Source organism: Rhinolophus sinicus, chromosome 4 (assembly GCF_057876585.1).
Source record: "Rhinolophus sinicus isolate RSI-liver-muscle chromosome 4, RSI-T2T, whole genome shotgun sequence".
NCBI classification, from domain to species: domain Eukaryota; kingdom Metazoa; phylum Chordata; class Mammalia; order Chiroptera; family Rhinolophidae; genus Rhinolophus; species Rhinolophus sinicus.
This window is the reverse complement of record NC_142504.1, coordinates 17,478,164-17,497,690: the sequence shown is the minus strand read 5'-3', so window position 1 is coordinate 17,497,690 and position 19,527 is coordinate 17,478,164. Positions and strand designations below refer to the sequence as shown.

Genomic DNA, 19,527 nt, shown 5'->3' with positions numbered 1-19,527 from the left:
GATTATTTTAATTTAACGCACATCTCAAGTGTGGAGAATTAATTTGCTTTTATTATAAGAATGTTGAGCTTTCCGGGGTATTTTCTTCCAGAGAGATCTCTGTCCTATTCTTCTGCATATTTAACATGTTCCTGGAATGACCTGGTTCCTCTGTGGTAGTACTCATGCCATTTGTGCTTCTTCCCTTCATTTTAGCGAACATGCTGGAATCAAAGTCCTTTGAAGTAGAACTCAAAGATGCTGAGCCTGACATTATTGAACAGCTTGTGGAATTTGCTTACACGGCTCGGTAAGTTATGGAGGGTTGTTTCTGTTGTGGAGGAACGAGGTCGGGATCTACCATGGCAAAGCAGTGTAACAAATGGATACATTCCAGATTCTTTAGAATGAAAAACTGCAGGGACGGGGTGGAGGGAGGGTTGAGGGTCCTGTGCCATACCCATTCAAGGGCTGAGCAGTTTAATTTTTTGCTTAATTTCAGAGGCTAGCAGGATACATTCTACAGGAACGTTATTTAAATAATAAAAAATGTTGTAGGAAATTCATATTCACTTTAACTTATTTGCAGAATTTCTGTGAATAGCAACAACGTTCAGTCTTTATTAGATGCAGCAAACCAGTACCAGATTGAACCCGTGAAGAAAATGTGTGTTGATTTTTTGAAAGAACAAGTTGATGCTTCAAACTGTCTTGGTAAGAAATCGTATTTATATGAAAAATCAATCAAATCTTTAATGTATAGTTTAATAAAGAAAAAAAAAGCATGGTTATCAGTATCCTCACTTAACCTTAAAGGCATTACCCACTAAAAGTTTTTCTAGTAATACATCCTAAGAAGAACTTAGGAAGGTGCGTATTAGCCTGGGCAGCAACAAGCTCGTTAAATACTGTATCAATATTTTCCAAAACATAAAATAGCTTTAATAATGAGTTTTTGTTTATCTAGGACAGGAGCCAGGTTTGCCTGTGGTGGCGGTGTGATATATGATAACATAAGCATGAATGCTTGCCTTTGTCGAAGCGCCGTGGTTACTAGGGTCTGTCCCAGATAAGCAAGCTGAGGTTATGTCACCTGCTGAGGTGACAAAGCAAGGATGTGGAGCTGAGTTGGTGGGCAGGTGATCTTATATACACCACACCATGCTGCTCTCCACATCGTCAGATGAGCTGACTGTTGTACGCTCATCACACATAAACTCCCAGATTATATTCCATTTTAGAGCCACTACTAAAGTGCTTTGTGTCTGACATCAGGAGAAGCAGAGAAACTTGATCAAGAGTTTTCCAGAGTGTGGTGTGTTATGCTTTCCACTGTAAGACCAGCCTTAGGGGCACATGAATGAACATTCAGATCTTTGTAATTTCATTTTTCTACTCTTGCTGTGATTCAGAGGGGAAGAGGATCAGGGTAGGAGTGCTAGGAAAGCAGAGAGGAAGGAAAGTAGAATCAAGGACAGTAGAGAGAGAGGCGTGGGAATTGCGTCGATGCGATTTTTGAGCCACGGGAGAAGGTGAGGGATGCTGATGACAATAAGCCAGAGGCTGGGGCAAAGGGCTCCTGGAGATGCATGAGAAGGTTTGCAGGTCTCCTGTGCCCCCTCTTATCTAGGCTCCCCTCCAAGACAGTTTCATTACTCCGTCTGGCATTGTGAAAAACCCCCACTGTGAGTATAGAGAAAAAGATCTTAGAAGGCAGGTAGAAAGGAAACAGAATAAATCTTAGGGAGGGATAAAAGCCAGTCAAAGAGGTTGGGATTGAGATTGTGTCTGGTATCCAGAAAAGGAACTGAACCAGATGGAGCAGGAGAGGAAATAGGTGAATAAACTGATGGAACTAAAAAAAAAAAAAAGAAAATAAAAATAGCCATCGGTCTACATAGTGAAAAGATTCCTGTATTAGGAAATAAAAGACCAGCCTCTAATCCCATCTATGCAGTAGAGACACTGGGATGAGTCCCTCCATCTCTCTCGTCCCTAGTTTGAGGCTCTGTTCATCAATAAGATTATATTGCTGAGATTTAAGCTTATTTTCCCTTATATAAGTAAATATTCTCACAAAATTCATTACATAAAGGGATTTTGAGAAGTTTTTGAAAGATGATGGCTTAAGTATGTTTCCTTAACTCACTAACAGTCTAAATTTCCTACTGGGGTGATTCAACTGGAAAGAAAAGCAGCTCAAGCAGGGAATGGAAGTGTCGGTAGAAAGGATCGCGTGGAACAGGGAGCAGGTTTGTGCTGACCACATCGTAGGCTGCGGGGCTTCTGAGGCCATTTAGGAGTTTTACCTCTGGACGCCTTCTGTCGTCATCGATGACAAAGCTGGGAGGAAGGACAGCCTAGCAGCTAAAAGGGAGCCTGATTCTCTGGCTAAGCCTGGGGCAAAGACAGTGACCCAGGCAACTGAGCCAAGTGCCACTACTGGGTAGGTACCTCGGGGAACTGCTGCAGCCCCGAGGTACCGACCCTGAACGTGGCTCCCTGACAGCTAAATGAAGAATTCCTGTTTTATTTTCATCATTTGGCATTTCTCTGCTGCCCAGAAGATCCCAATAATCTGACTTCCATGAGTGCTGAAGGAATCCATGGCAGCTGATGGCATTAGGTAAAGATCAGATGTACAAAGTTAAAGGAAACACAGTAGTTTGAGGGACCAAAAAAAAAAAAATCAAGCTAAACAGCCAAAATGAATGGTTCCTATAACCAAATTTAGTGTAAGAAATGGAAGACAACTTAAAATAGAAAGGATGCATTTGAAGGGGGAAAACAACCGTGATTTTTCCATGAAATTCAATTGCATTGAAAAATAGAATGGATATACCTAAAAATCAAACTAAAGACCAAACAGGAAACCTCCTCATGATACAAAACAGAAATGCAAAGAACTGGAAATGATTAGTGAAAAGATAAGAGACATGGAAGGAAGTTACAGAGACACTAATGTGAAGTAGGAATGTCAGAAGAAACAGGTGGAGGAAAAGTGAAAAGCAATAACTGAGAGAGTCTGACTACAAAATCCCTCTAGAACTTCACAGTGTTTTCCCAGGTCTTAGCCGTTGTCTTGGTCATCCCTGATTTGAACTTCATTTAAGTCTGAACTTTGTTCAGTCTTAAACCTTAAGATTTCATAGAAACGACTTTCTTTCCACATTCATGTTTTATTGATCTGCATGATATTTAATTGGCTTGCATAATGGTAACAAATTCAACTGCCAGAATCTAGTCCGTAACCAAATACTGGTTCTTGGTGAAAACATCATCCCCCTGCTGGTCAGATGTAGCAGGCTCTCGCCCCCAACACCTTCCGTGCTGTGGACTGACTGCTCAGTGCATTTGGAAAACGAAAAGTTCATGAGCAGGCATCAGTTACATAACCTTTATGGTATAAATATGAAAGAGTCAAAATTCATTATCTGAAGACAACATGATGTTGAACCATGGAAAATCAAAGATAATGAACTGAAAAAAATTCATCTCATGACTTTGAAGGGAGATCACATACAGTGATCAATAGTTTTATTAGAAAGGTTGGCACACTTTTTCTGTAAAAGGTGAGATAGTAAATATTTTCGGCTTTGTGAGCCACGTGTCACATGTGGTCCTTAGTGCTCCTCCTTTTCCTCTTTCTTCTCCCCCCTTCCCCTCTCTTCTTCCTTTCGTCCTCCTCCTTCTTCCCCTGTCCCCCCCCCCTTTTTTACAGCCCTCTAAAAGTCAGAAACATGTTCTTAGTTGCAACTCTGCAGCTGGACGTGGGCTGGATTTGCAGTCTCCTCATATAGAACATTAATAACCGGTTAATAACCTCCCTCCCAAACAAAAAATAAAATAGCTAGGAAAGGACTGAATGGGAAATCTATAGGGTTTCTATGAAGAGAATTGTAATTATATTGACAATCATAAAAAAAAAAAATCTAAGCAGAGATACATGTCATGTTTCTAAGTAGAGCTCCCCCAGGTTGCAGAACAGTCAGCTGTCCACAAAGTAATCCAAAAATTAAGTGCAGTCCTAATGAAAATCATATCAGGGTTTATTTTATTTATTTTTTTTTAAGTAGAATGTGATAAGCTTACTTTAAAATTAATTTGCAAGAGAAAATGTTTAACAGTAGCTAAGAAAAGTTTAAAAAAACATTGAAGGGGATTTGTCCTACAAACTGTCAAAATCAGTCCCACATAAGATGGCATAAGAATAGACAAATCAGAGGAACAGAAGAGAATCCAGATTAATGAAATTCACACAGGCTCATTTTCCTGGGGTCGTACTTTATCTTCAGTATATGTTTGGTTTTTTTAGAAGTGATTTTCTATTTGTTTCTTTCTGTGTTTAGGCATAAGTGTGCTTGCAGAGTGTCTGGACTGCCCTGAATTGAAAGCGACTGCAGATGACTTTATTCATCAGCATTTCACTGAAGTTTACAAAACCGATGAGTTTCTACAACTTGATGTCAAGCGAGTTACACATCTCCTCAACCAGGACACTCTGACTGTGAGAGCAGAGGATCAGGTGACTAAATTCCCTTTTCCCTTTTTTTTTTTTTTTGTTGTTAAAATGTCGTGATTGATTTCTTACACTTCATGTTTGGATACATGACAAGGAAAAGAAACATATGAGGAGTGAATGTGTTTTTTTGCATTAAACAGTATTCCAAAGTCTGTTTCATAGGAAACGTAAGTCTTGGGTGCTGGTAAGGGCTGGCTGTATGAGAGAGAGGTCACTTGGTAGAGGTAAAGCGATTGGGTACCACGGTGGGCAGAGCAGTGCCTCCCCCAAAGATGTACGTATCCTAATCCCCAGAACCTATGAACACGTTACCTTACATGACACGTGGGATTTTGCAGATGTGCTTAAGTTAAGGATCTTGAGATAAAATTATCTGGGTGGGCCCAAGGTCATCACAGGGATCCTTAAATGTGGGCGAAGGAGGCAGAAGAGTCAGTGAGAGAGTGATGCGAGGTGAGAATGACTTAGCCTGCCCTTGCTGGCTGTGAGGATGGAGGAAGGCGCTGCCAAATGCTGGGAAAGGCGGGGAAATGGTTTCTGCAGAGCCTTCAGGCAGCCCTGCTGACACTGATTGTAGCCCAGTGTGACCCATTTTGGACTCTGACCTCCACAACTGTCAGATCAACTGTCAGATGTAAGCTGGGTGCAGGCGGTCTGGGAGTGAGGCGAGGTAGCCCTTTGCTATGCAGATATTCACTTAGTCCCTGTTTTCAGTCTCACATCCTTTTCTATTTTAAGGCAGGCAGTTTGTGGTAATGTGTTGCAGCGCCAATGGGAAACTAGTAGAGGTGCTTACTGGAAGATCACAGGCTTTGGGTTACTTTTGTTCTAAAGATAAATGGTGCACGGAGCCGTGTTCCTTCGTCCAGTTTTCTTCCTGGCCCAGAGTTAGTTTGCAAGCTCACAGGGTGGGCCTGGAGGACCTGACTCGGCAACAAGAAAACACTCAGTTCTGTGATCAAAATGAACTGACTTACACGCAGTATGGAAAGGCAAGAACACGCAACTTTAGACTGAAGCACCCTGGCAGACATTACCTAGGGGTTCACATCATCAGTGATGAGTCTTGTCGATCCAGGCATCCTCCATAGAATGTAGTGACAACAGCATGTCACCTCTGGTCCTTCCCCGCAAAAATCTGTAACATCAGACAAACCCAAATTGAGGGGAATTCTATAAAATACCTGACCAGAATTCAGAACTGTCAAAGTCATCAAAAATAAGGAAAGTCTGAGAAACTGTCTTAGTCTAAAAGAAGCTAAGGGGACATAACTAAATGTAATGTATCCTTCGTGGGATTGGGACAGAAAAAAGAACATCAGATAAAAACGAAGAAATTGTTTAAAGTATAGACTTTAGTTAATAATAATGTATCAATATTGTAATTGTATTAATACAATATTGTAATTGTAATAATAATGTATCAAGTTCATTAGTTGTGACAAGAGTATTGTACTAATGTAACGTTTTAACAACTGGGTGCAGGGTATTTAGGAACTCTGCACTATCTTTGCAACTTTTCTGTAAATCTAAAACTAATCCAAAAGAAAAAGTTTGTTTAAAAAAATAAACTCAGGGAGATCAGAACTTAGGCTTTATTAATACCAACCCCAAATTAACTAATTTAACATCTATGTGGTAGATGTATGTGTATATGAAATAATACGTTTGTTTTCAGTGTGTTTGAACCAGTGGTTTGTTAATCAAATTACGTTAATAACTTAGACTTGTCTGGTACAGTTAAATGAATGCTGCAGTATTGTTTTGAAAAACAATTCTTACATAAATATTTTGTAATTTATTTTTTATATATAGGTTTTGTATATTATAAAGTTTCTGGAAAGCAGATAAGTCTATCAATTCATAAGTCAGGAGTATTAGATAGAAATAAATAATAGGTGACCTTCATATCTTTTGGGATGGAAGGCCTCTTAGGAAATTAACCTGTTTTCCTGTTACCAAATGAATGTTGAAACTATCTGTTGAACAAATCTGTTCAAACTATCATTGACCAACAGATCTCTTTTTCATAGAAATGTACATCATATCTCCTTCCAAAAATGAAGTGAGAGTTTGTTTTAAAAAAAATCGTAAATTCAGTATCTTCCCTGTCATTATATGATGTAATAGTAATTAGTTCTAAAAAACGTATTACCTACAAGAATCACTAGAGCGGTGTGTGAACTGTTCTGAAATTATGGGCTAGTGTTTGGGGATGAAAGCATGTATCTGAATAAAATATTGAGACTAGGTGGTTATGAGAGGTCCCCCCTCCAGTGTGAGAGTAAATATAGGTAACTGGAAATGTCCCTGCCGTCAAAGAACTTCACTGTGCTGTTCTCCCCCTTAGGTGTACGACGCTGCCGTCAGGTGGCTGAAGTATGATGAGCCTAATCGCCAGCCGTTTATGGTTGACATCCTTGCTAAAGTCAGGTTTCCTCTTATATCAAAGAATTTCTTGAGTAAAACGGTACAAGCTGAACCACTTATCCAAGACAATCCTGAATGCCTTAAGATGGTGATAAGTAAGTTGCCTTAATATTCATTTATAACCAGAACATGTAGCCAGTTTCTCTGGGTCTTAAAACCCTTTAGAATGGTTCAGGCTCAGTAGCCAGGAAAAAACAGTCAAGACTTTGCTCTTCCAGATAATTAATCTATTGAGGTTCTCAGTTGTTTGTCTGGAAGGGACTTAGCCCCAGCCCTTATGTTATAGGAACATGTGTGATAGAAGGTAAAAAAAAGAAAATTACTTGTGTTTTGTCTCCTTTTGTGTATAATAGCTTTCATGTAGTTTGTTTCTAGTGTTTCCTTTATTTTATTTAGCCAAACAGTATATTGTGATCACATTCTCTTTCTTAAACAGCTTTTCTTTTTTTGTGGGGTGGGGAGACTGTGGGTGGTGGCTAGACTTGAGAATTGCCACATTTTTTTCATTTACTTAGTTTTTCTTAACTTGCAGGCTAAGTCCCAACACATCTGTAAAATGCCAATTAATAAAATACAGTTAAACAATCTGTTGTTTTTATTGTATTTCTTGGAAATATCCTTCATAGAGCCTTTCTTCTGCTTATTTCAATAGAGACTGTTTGCTCTCCAGGCCTAAGGCACATTGTCCTGGGGCTTTCCTTCCCTGCCGTCCTGGGATATCCTTTCATCCTTTCCTGTGTTAGATACACTGCCTTCCTGGACACTAGGTCTTCCCCTTTCTAGTAATAATTCTCTCTATTTGATGGACTGTATCCCCAAAGTTTCCTGAGAAAGAGTGTACATATGTGTATATATATATATATATATATATATATATATATATACACACACACACACACACACACACATACACACACTCTTATGATCAGTAAATAGTCGGAGACTTGACCAATCTCATGTCTTTATTTTACCATGACATTGATAGTTAAACTGGGTATAGAATTATGTTGAAAGTCATATTCAGTTAGCATTTTGAAGGCATTGCTCCATTATGTATTTACAAGCTTCCACTTTGACTTTTGAGAAATCTGGTGCCGGTGTGATCTTTTTGTTTATTTTTTTATTCCTCTTTGTAAACATTTAAAATCTTTTCTTGTTTTTTATCCTTGATGTTTTGAAATTTCATGATAATGTACCTTGGTGTGCATTTCTTTTTTTTAAAGTCATCATGTTGGGTATTCTCTCTCTTTTCAGCCACAGATTTCTCAGTCCTCTATTATTGGTAGTATGATTATTCAGCGATTGAGTCTCTAATCTTTTCTCGTCTTTCTTGTTATCCCTCTTTGCCTCTTTGTTCTATCTTCTGGGAAATGGCCCTACTTTTTCTTTCAATACTTTTATTTCAGCTATTTTTAATCTCTGTGAGCTTTTTACTTATTCTTTACTTTCTTATTTCATGTCTGTCATATCTTATTCTAAAGTAGCATTACAAGTATAGTGTGTTTGACATTTTCTTGTCTGTATTTTCTGTATTACCCTTGAATTTTTTTTTTTTTTTCTGTTTCTGTTGTTCTTGAAACGTTTTCTTAAATGTTTGGTTTCATGTGTGAATCAAATTTATAACAGTGAGTTATTATAAAAATTACAGGACCAGGCTGTATATGCTAGTGGGCTTCTCAGTCCTTGGGCTGCACTGCAGGGAAATCGGTGCAGCCCGACTATGGGACCCTTTACGGGAGTCCACGGGGCCCTGACCTAGAGCGGGCACTGGAGCTCTGGCGCTGAGGCTGCAGCTGTCCTAATGCCCAGGGCTGCTACTCAAACTCTGACATGGAAGGAAATGCTACATATCGATGATGATTTTCAGCCACTCACAAGCTCTGCTCTAAACCTGTCTTCTCCCTCTTATAAAGGCCCAACACAACCTCAGGAACAGAAATGTTTTGCATATCTTGAGAATTGTTCCTTTTTGGTCTAGGAATACTACACATCATGTACAATTCAAAAGATATAAAAAGGTATATAGTGAAAAGTAAGTCTCCCTGATACCTGTGTTCCCTACTGCCTCATCTCCTTATTCTAGAGGTTACCAATATTATCTTGTATAAGCTTCCAAAGGTAGTTTTGAGTCTGTGCACACACAGACTTCCTTGTACACGTGCTGATGTAAATTACATATATAAATATGTGTATATATCATAAAAATAGACACTTTAAATATGTAAATAATATCACAATGTATACGCTTTTACGTTTTGCTCTTTTGCTTTCCACGTTATTTCTTGGAGATCAGTCTATGTGTTCATACTTACCCTTCCTCATTCTTCTGAACAACCACATAGAATAGTCCCTTGTCTGGATTTACCATAATTTTTTTAACCATTTCCCTGACAGTGAACTTTAGGTTGATAAACTCCTAAAAGGGGACGTACTGGCTAAAGGGTGTGCACATTTGTAATTTTGGTGGATCACATGTATTGCCCTCCAGATAGTGTGTACCCACCTATATCCCCACCATCAATGTAGGAGGGGTGCTGCTTCCCTACACCTTTATCATATTCTGTGTTCCAGACAGTTTGATGTTGACCAGTCTGATAAGTGGGAAACTATGGTTCTAATTCATATTTCTCTAACTTGAGCACTTGAGCACTTGAGCATCTTTTCATATATTTAAGAGTTGTTTGTAGTTAGTTATTTTTCTGCAAACTGTGTTCAGATACTAATTTTCTATTAGTTACTCGTCTTAATTTTATTAATTAATAGGGTATCTTTTATATTTGTCTTTTATATGATTTATAAATATTTTTCTAGCTTGTCATTATCTTGATTTGTTTTTTTTGCCATGTTGTAATCTAACTTAAATTTTTATGCAGTTAAGTCTGAATATTTTTTTCATGGCTTCTGTGTTTTTTGTCTTAGGCTTCCCCATTCTAGGCCTATTATTTTAAAGCCATCCTTTATTTTTTTTAGTATGTTTACGAGATTTTTTTGCATATTCAAATATTCTATTAACGTGGAATTTACTCTAGTGTAAAATATGAACTAGGGGGTACAATTTTTTTCTCCATATCATTGTCTACCATTGTTTGTTTATTGAACAATCTACCTTTCCCACACTGACTTGAAATGACATCTTAGAAGTTTTTAATTGTTAAGTGGCCCCTTGGAAAAAATCAGGGAATTGCTAAAGGATTGTATTAGATCCCAATAGTTCTGAATCCTCACTGCATTTTAGACACATCTAAGACAGTGCTTCTGGAAGTTTTTATATGCATTTGAATTACCTTTAGATTTTGTTAAACATGCAGATTCAGTAGGTTTGGGGTAGATTCTGGAATTCAGTATTTCTAAAAAACTGCCAGATGTTGAAACTGCTGGTCTCTGAGCCACTTTTTAAATGAGAATACCAGTGACACCAGAGTTTGTGATGTAATTGGTCTGTGGTAGGGCCCAAGCATAGGTAGTTTCAGAGATTTCCTAGGTGATTCTAATGCACACTTAAGATTGAGAACCACTGGGTTAGGAGATCTGAATTTCAGTAATTATTTTTAAAGAGCCAGATAAATAATTCACGGGTATGTAGTAAGTGGGTAGGGCAATCATCATGGTGATTACTGAGAATAATAAATTGGTTAGGACTTAGACCCTTATTCATTTCACCTGCCTCTTCCCCCTCACTTTTTCCTTTAATGCTGTGGAGAGATGATAGGAAAACAGTTACAGGAATAAAAGCACTATTATATTTGGTTGTAGTTTTTTTTTTTGTTTTTTTCCAAAGCGCTAAAGTGCCTGAAGTCCTTGAAGAGTCACCATGTATTTTTCTACAGGTGGAATGAGGTATCATCTCCTGTCTCCAGAGGATCGAGAGGAACTGGTCGAAGGCACAAGGCCCAGGAGAAAGAAACATGATTACCGAATAGCCCTGTTTGGAGGCTCCCAACCACAGTCGTGTAGATATTTTAATCCAAAGGTAACGAATTTTTACTCTCATTTGTGGTTTTGAAAGCTTTGAGCACACAGACACGCACCTACCACCAGTATAATACCTCATGCCTATAGAGATGTCACAGTTTAGGGTGTTCTTTTACATACTTGATGAGATACATAGTTATCATCTTCATTTTACAAATAGGAAATGAAGGCTTGGTCAGATTTCAAATGTTTCCATAATGGCTCTGAAGAGCTACGTAGTAACCACTATCCAAGAAAATGGAAAACTGATTCTCCTCTGTCTTACCTCATTTTGTTAACAACTTGCATTCATTACCACTCCTTGCTTTCCTTATGTGCCATTTTCAATGAAAAGCTGCCTCTGTAGCTACATGGGGTTTTTTCTTTTCTTTTTTTTTGTTTTGTTTAGTAATTGTATTTTAATATAAAATAATATTCTAGAAAATTTGGAAAAACCTATAAAATCACAAAGACAAAAATAAAATGATCTTACATCCAACCATCTAGAAATGATCACCAATTTCAATGTGTTTTCTAATACATGTTCTGCCACTTAGGCCAGCAGAGCCTGAGTCTTGGGAACAATTTTAAAAACAGATTATGAATGATAAGCTTAACACATCTCTACCCCTTGTTTCTTAGATCTGTTTTTTGGCTGTGGGGGAGATGATACCGTATTCTGTTGATACCACACGTGTTGCTGGGCAGAGCAAACCCCACAGTCCTAACAGATAGCACCCTGACCTTGCAAGGCCGTAACTGGTGTTGAATGTAAGGGTCTCTTTCATCACCTAAGGGTCTCTCTCATCACTTTGCAGGCCCCTTTCTGGTTGATGATAGATATATGACGGGTCCAGAGCATCCTGTTGACATTGGGACACTTGTCTGATACCTTTTCCTTTGGGAAGTGGGTCCTTGGAGTCACCATGCATGACACTGGAGTGGTGATGTGCAAGTGGTAAAAACACAGAGGGTGGTTGTGTCAAGGCCAACCCAGATCCAGAATATGTATCAATTCCAGCGAGGGCATGGCATTGTGCCTTCAATAAAGGAAGGGTCCCAGGGTAGTTGGCCTGGTAGAGATAACTAACTGGTTCCTTCAGGGTATGGTAACAAAGCAAAGGCTTAGGATTGGTCCGTGGTGCTGACAAAGTGGGTGCTGGCCAGTAGTGGATACCCACGTTGGCCTTAGGGAGGGGGAGTTCATTAGCTTCTATGGCGCTGGCTTGTGCAAGCCTCTGTCACTGCCACTGTGGTCACTCAGCAGCCCGAGGAGCCAGCATCACATTGGGAGGGAAGACACACACGCAATCCTGTGCATGATCGTTAAGTACTTGGCTGCCGTGGTGGGCGCTCTGGTAGGAATTCCTATGGGACTCAAATGTGTGTCCTTTTTGGAGAGCCGTCTACTTTATCCTCCCTCAGCTCCTGTCAGCAGTCTTCTATTCTGGCTTATTTCAGGTCTACATTCCGTCTGCGTAAACCATTAGCCACTGTCCAAGACTGATAAAAACTCACCATAGGCTTTCCCTTCTGAATAGATAGTGGACAACAAAAGGAAGTGCTTGCAATTTTGCCAAATCAGAACATGTTTCTTCTGTATTATCCTTCAGCATCATCTCTGAAGGGCCCGTAGTACTTTAGCAGTCTACTTTGGGCTATACTGTCACAAAAGGAACCAAGCTCAGGTCTCTCACATTTTTATCAGCTGATTTATAGGGACTGCCACCATCAAGACGTAACCCTGGTTGAGGGAGAAAGCCTGCTGGGTAAGGGCTGTGATTAGCCGATTTGAGTTTAATGTGCCTTTGGGACCTCCATAAGCCCAGTCTTATGTTTACTTACCAGGTTATTGGTTAAAGCCATGTTGTCTGTGATCAGGTAAAGCTTCAAAAAGAATGAATGCCGTGGTTGCATGGATTCCCTCGGTGTCAGACATTTGCTGTCTGTTCGTACCTAGCGGCCAGCCAGGAGCTATTTACTGAGAAAACGGTACCTGCTCCAGAATCCCAGGGGCATGCTCTGCGGTGACATTGGGACATGCCTCAAGCTATATGTGGCATCCTGGTCGACATCCTGATGCCCCAGGTCACAGGATAGCCTGAGGGGCTGAGCCATACGACTCTAGTCTGTCCCACCTAGAAAGCTTCCTCCTGCTCTAAGTTTTACTTGGCAACTGCAGCTTTATGGTTTACTCAGTAAAAGTATAAAAATAGGACACTCGAATACAGGGTATGTGCCGTCTGTAATATGTAGGAGCTGCTTGGGGCGGCAAGCTGTCCTTCATTTCCCAGGGGTTCTACCAACACGCTATAGATCAGGGTTTGTCAAACTTTGTCTATGAAGGATCAGGTAATAAATATATTTAGCTTTGTAAACTAAACAGTCTCTGCCATAACTGCTCAACTCTGAGGCTGTGGTTGTTTCCTACTACAGCCATACACAGTGCATAAACAAATGGGCATGGCTGTATTCCAATAAAACTTTATTTACAAAAACAGACGGCAGGCTGGATTTGTCAAACAGGCTCTGCTTGCTGTAGACCTCTGGACATCTAGGGACATTGAGGTGACCGACACTGTAGTCTGAGATCATTTTTCTCCTGTCCTGCCGAGCACTTGTCTTACCAAGACCTACAAGGTCCTTTCCACTGCCTGTTCTCCAGAGCTGCTCAGTATTGTGAGCGTCCGTCTAGGAGACCAGCATGTGCCGGCCTTTGGGACAGTGAGCTAGACCAGGGTTCCTGCAGCTGAGATGATGGCGTCGAGCTAGAGCGTCCAGAGGTCCTTGAGGTCAGACCCTGAAGTCGTTTGATTCTCCTTGCCAATTGGAAAGACATTCCATCTAATGGCCTGGGCAGACAGTAACAGAAATAATCGTTAGCTATATGCCAAGTTTTAGTGGTTGTTTCAGTCTGGTCCAGTAAAAGCACGTCTGGCCCTGCAGAGTCATCAGTCTCAGGAGTTGGTTCCTCCTGTATTTTTGTAGAGAAGACCTGCCACAGCTTCTCCTTCTTTCTATAATGCTCAACGCATAGAGTAAATATGCTGCCAGATAGTGAAAAGACCTCTTCAAGGAAGGCGAATCAGGTTAGATTGGTTAAATGCCATCATATTTGGGCTGTCCCTATTGGGCTGCTCCCAGCTCATCCATCTATCTCTCGTCCATTCCTCCATCTACGAAATACGGGCTGATTTTTCACTAAAGACACCTGGCTTCCCTTCTTAGTAGACGACTAGTTACCAGCAGGTACCATGAGGCTTCATGGTCTGTGCAATACAATCCAATAAGCAAAATGTCAGTGTACTTAAGAGGGTGATACACCTGCACATCTGTTATACATCAGGTAAGGTTGACACTATCGACATTTCAGTGGCTGTTTAATTTCAGTGTTTTTAAATTTTTCAGGATCCTTTTGAGTCAAGAGCAGGAAATTTATAAATATACTCTTTTTTCCCAAGCAAAAACTGAAATCATAGAAGGATAAATGGTAATTCTACGAACCACAGCTTTCAGCTGTTGATAATAGTTATATCCCTCTTGCTTCCCAAAGCCTAACTGTGATGTTGATTTTGACAGTTTAAAAGAATTAAACCACATTTTGGTAGAAATATTTATCTTAAAGTGGATGACTATTTTGATATATAAAGGGAAAGGAGAGTTCTGATTTCATTTAGGAGACAGTGACCATTGTTTCTAGAGTAAGGCATATGTGGAATGACTCTTCGCACTTTAGTTTTTGGTCTGTAGTTCTAACATTTACTTTGATTTTTTTTTTTTTTTTTAATTGAACAGTTGAAAAGAGATGCATATTCTGCACGAGCCTGGAGGTGATACTGTAACTTCAGAATTCTCATTTGATGTCTTACCTTGCTTTTTATAAATGGCCCATGCTTGGTGCTATTTTGTATACTCAACCACAAATTTTTAGACTTCCAGAGGAAAAATTCAAAAAATGGAGGACATAACTGTCAATGAAAACATCTCATTCCATTAATTATCTCTATTCCCTGAAGCTAGCACCATTGGAATCTGATTACATTATTTATTAAATGTTTCTATTAGAAACATTTGCTATAAAACTTGAAAATCTTGCACCATTTATTATTTGTATATAATATTTTAATATGAGTTCATTAGTCTTTATTATTTCTAATATTAAAATAATTGGGAAGGCTAATTTCATCATAAATCATTATTTACCTTGAATCTCCCAAAGTGAACATTATTTCAATATTCAATTCAAGTGGACCGCTTAATAACTACTATATAGGAATTGTTCTATTAAAATTCATGAACTTAATATTTCACAAAGGTTAAAATGGTTTTAACTATCATTAAACGGGACCTATTTTTGTGTGTCCTGTACCAGCCCAAAATGATCATTTTCATTGAATTGATCTTCAAAGGGGACAATCGAAGCAGTATTACTTAATTGAATTATCTAGAATTAAGCCAATATACCCATAAACTGTTATCTTTAGATATCCTTGGGGAGAGGAGGCAAATGTTTGTATTCATTGATGACTGAAAAATGATAAGAAAGAAAACCTTAGTATTTTTTTTTTCCTGAGAATTGACAGAAACGGAAGTTTGGGTTGCTGTGTTGAATTGAAGTGATATTGTTCCCATCACGGCCCTTTTATAAGCCTGCTGAGTTCTCCCTTCCACTGCCATACCTGTTCTAAAGTTTCCAAGTGCTTAGTGCTTAATGAAAGAGTTTTATCTGTATCCAGTGCTCTGTTCTCTTAGTATTGGTGTTCTCATGTGGTGGGAGGAGAATGTCTTATGATGCCTAAATAAAAGTTGACGTAATTGACCAGTTTTTATTTAGACTCTTCTTGTCAGTGAAATGATAACCTGTGAGGGCTTAGAACTTTCTAAGTGCCTTGGCTCACCACGTTCCCGTGGGGGAGAAATAGGAGACTATCCCTAGAGAAAAGGGAATTCTGCATATTCCCTGCCAAAAACAAACAAAAAAGGAGTCAGACCACAGAGTGAAGGCTAGAGCGTGCAAATTGTAAATGCAGAAACCCATATGATGCCATGTGACATGGAACCATCAGGTCCAGAAGGTCCTGAGTACATTTTCTTACTCAGAACTCTGAAGTAGACTCATCACTGAGACTCGTGTCTGGCCCAGTGTAGGTCCAGGCCCACCTTGTTTTATTGTGCTTCACAGATGTTGCTTTTTTTTTTCAGCAATTGAAGACAAGACCCTCCACCAGCAAAAAGATTATGACTTATTTTATTACGGTACTCTCTTTATTGCAGTGGTCTGGAACCAAGCGTGCAGTTAGCTCCAAGATATATGCCTGTACTCAAGTTTGTCAGGGTGACTGAACCGGTATAACTTTATATGGCATTTCACAGGCAGTTTTGTCAGTCAGTTTTATAGGACTGCATTCAAATATAGTTTGGCCCTATATCAAAAGAATTGAAGTCACCTTCGACTCAGAATCCATTTCCCTGTTGGAAATATTGTTTATTAAAGGTGTCACTGTGCCTTTTCTCACAGTATTATAGCCACCTTCCCTCTTAAACAGGCCTTCACTGAGGAGACAGCCCCACTCTGTGATCAGGGTGGAAATCAGCAGTTATAGATTGCGTGGGACTTTAAAAGACATGTGCAAGAAAAAAGAAGTTTAAACCTTAAAGGGAAATGGTGTTACATTAAAAAGCTAACAAGTCTCTGATAAGAGTGTATCAGTAGAGTTTGCCACTAGCAAGAGTATTGTCGACGCAATGCTCTAAGGTAAGAGGGTGAGCACTGCTAAAATGATCAAACACAAAGGAACCTACAGGAACAAAATGTCCAAACTGGCAGCAGTCATCTCAGGCGAATTGGACCTATAACTGCGTGCCCCAGGGGCTGGCATTGCTGGAATGCAAGTATGGGTCACCCTGGGTATTTCTTAAGCCTCCTTAGTTGTCAGTGTAATAGGCACCCAGTGGTAAAAATCAATGTTCTTTGCAGCTTGAACACAGTACGTGTTCCTCATGCCTGATTGTAAGCAGTTTGGTTAGACAGGTGGCCCTCACGTTCATTTAGAAGAGATTGAAAGATATTCTGAGATAAATTCTCAGTAGAGTATTCTGCCTTCCTAGAATGCCTTCCAAAATAGGAATATTGAGAGCCTCAATATTTTTCTTTGCAAGCATCTTCATATATGTTGTTTGTCGTTTTGTTCTAAAATCAACCTCATAGCTCCTTGCCCCCCACGTAGGTGCAGTGTCTGAGGCTCCCACCTTCAGGGATCTGTTTCCTTTTGTGTTTAGTCACTGCATCTGCAAGAAACCCCAGTGAAAATATGGCTAACCGTGGGAGGGATGATATCAAACTCATTCTCTGTAAGCCACGGCCAACCGTGATGATCAATAAATTAACAGAACAGTCTCCTAAAGTGGGGAGAGAACAGAAGCAGAGCTGTAGGTGTTTCACTGAGGGGTGTAAGTGGGAAGTGATGGAACTGGCAATGATATCTATGTGGTGGTGTTTTTAGGGACTCTAGCCATCCTGGAATTACCTGGAGGGTAGTAAGCATGTGAATGCAGGGCTAGAGGGATAAGAGTCAGGCTGAGGGCATTAGATAAATTCTCACTGTTTGCTCTACCGTGTCACTTGAAAATTACTGTCGGCGGCCTTTAGTTGTTCATCTGATGACCCAGAGGTACAGTCATCCTGTCATCCTAAACGTATTAAATCATGCTCAGGTAGGTTTGGTGTGATCAGGTAGAAGGGAGCATTCTACTCAGCTGTTACAAACAGCAGAACATGTTATGTGACAGCATGTTGTACGGTTAGCTGGTTGTGAAAGTATAGCTTGAACAAATAATATTTTGGCATATTACCAGTATCATGGTTCATCTAGAATTTGACATTTGTGGGGTGAGTAGTAGGAGATATGAAAGACACATGTCACATATCACGGTCCTGACCGTGAACTCGGAGTGCCTGAATCATACACGGAAGCACGAAGCAGCGAGCACAGATGCTGGTGTCAGTGAGGCAGCCGCTGAACATGGCCGGTGCCAAATCCTGAGATGGGGGGCTGGGCTAGACGGTGACAGCCTGAGGGGTGTGACAGGAAGAGATCCCCCAGGGTTGGAGTTTTCCATGGAAGCTTCATGGGGGTTTTCTTGAGGGAAACATATTGGTAGAATTTGGATAGGCAGAAAGAGGAAAGCCAAGAATCTATTGAATCCTAAGTATGAATGCATCTTTTTGACCTGATAAGTATGATTATTAAAATTTTTCGTAAAAGCTTCCAAAGTGTTATTCAGTTGAATGGAATCTAACTTAACTCTGTGCTTTAAAAAAAGAAATGAGACATAGGGGAGAGAACTGAAGAACTAGGCCATTGGTCCTTTTTCTTTTGTGAGGCCTTTCTTTGTCCTTTTTCTTGTCTTTTAAGGAAAGCAGTTCTGTAGAAAGAGCATTTCAGGTCGAGGTATATGAGCTTAGGCAAGTCAGTTAGCCTTTCTAAATTTGTTTTCTGGTCTATTAACAAAAAGTTTAAATCTTCTCAGCATTTGTGTGAATATCCACTGTGTTCATTTGACGCCCCTCTTTCTTTTCTTTGATCTGTATTCACTCAGTTTCGCCTTGCCATCCTTAGGTTTTCTAATTTTTCCCTATTTAAATGTGAAAAGGCTTGCCATCTTCTCCATTTTGTTTTTCTCTTCACCTTTCTCACTCCTCCAAACCTCTTGGCCATTGCAGTATCGCCTGTACTCTGCACATCTGAGATAAGAGTAGATGTTAGTCCCATGGGTGAGAATAGTTTATTAAATGAGTATGTCGCTGCATTTTTGGATTGGAGATCATCATTTAAAGTGCAATATGCCTTCCTGTGCCAAGATTCAAAATTCCATGTTAAAGTCCATCTGAAGACAGAGCTTGTGCCTGAGGTAACTGGCAGAGTGCCAACTCTGGGCCCCTTCCCTACTTTTCCTTTATTTTCTACTCAAAGAACAGGGGCTCTTATTGAGCACAATATTCAGTAAGTTTTCACTTTTGGACTGAGTTTCATTTCATACTTAAACTTCTGAGTCGTTCAGGTTTGAGTTTTGTTTCTTTTGGTGGTATGGTGTTAGTTTGAGAGTAGAGGGGAAGAACGTTTTGTGACTTTATAAAGAGCAGTGAATCCCTTTGAGCTAGTCTCTGGTCTCACTTCAGACTCCTTGGTAATTTTTAATGTTCACTGATCATTAACAGCAGAGAATGCCCATTTATATGTTCACTGTTCCTAATTTTATCTAACAGCTTACAACAACAAAATGATTCCCTAGCCACCCCCCAACTGTGGAAACCGTTTTTTACTAGCTACGATGCTCTATTTCTTAAATAATTTAAGTTACAAGAGTATTTTATCTTAATGGCTGATTCTTAAATTCCTTTCTGGACTTTAATCTGGAGGTGAATATGTTTCCAACACTATTTGTGTGACTCTGTTGAAAATGAGTGCATTTCAAAAATGGGTACAGCCTGTGAAATGACTTGGCATGATCAAATGTTCACTTCTGTAAAGCTCGTGTGCTGTTTGGATAGAAAGCAGAGACTGTTTCTGATCTATCCTGTAGCTGAAATTCAGCCTCATAGTATGACTCTTTGTTTTTCCATTTTTTTAAAGACTTAACTTAAA

General features: G+C 39.6%; 1 protein-coding gene across 2 annotated transcripts in view; it reads left to right on the top strand.

Moving 5' to 3' along the window:
• KLHL7 (kelch like family member 7) overlaps positions 1-19,527 on the top strand; it is a 58,898-nt gene that overhangs the window by 24,608 nt on the left and 14,763 nt on the right. For both annotated transcript variants that reach the window (XM_019727592.3, XM_019727602.3), the window contains exons 3-7: positions 196-289; positions 569-693; positions 4,329-4,504; positions 6,852-7,026; positions 10,759-10,901. In XM_019727592.3, coding sequence (XP_019583151.1) covers positions 196-289; positions 569-693; positions 4,329-4,504; positions 6,852-7,026; positions 10,759-10,901 — 713 coding nt within the window. The remainder of the gene's footprint in view (positions 1-195; positions 290-568; positions 694-4,328; positions 4,505-6,851; positions 7,027-10,758; positions 10,902-19,527) is intronic.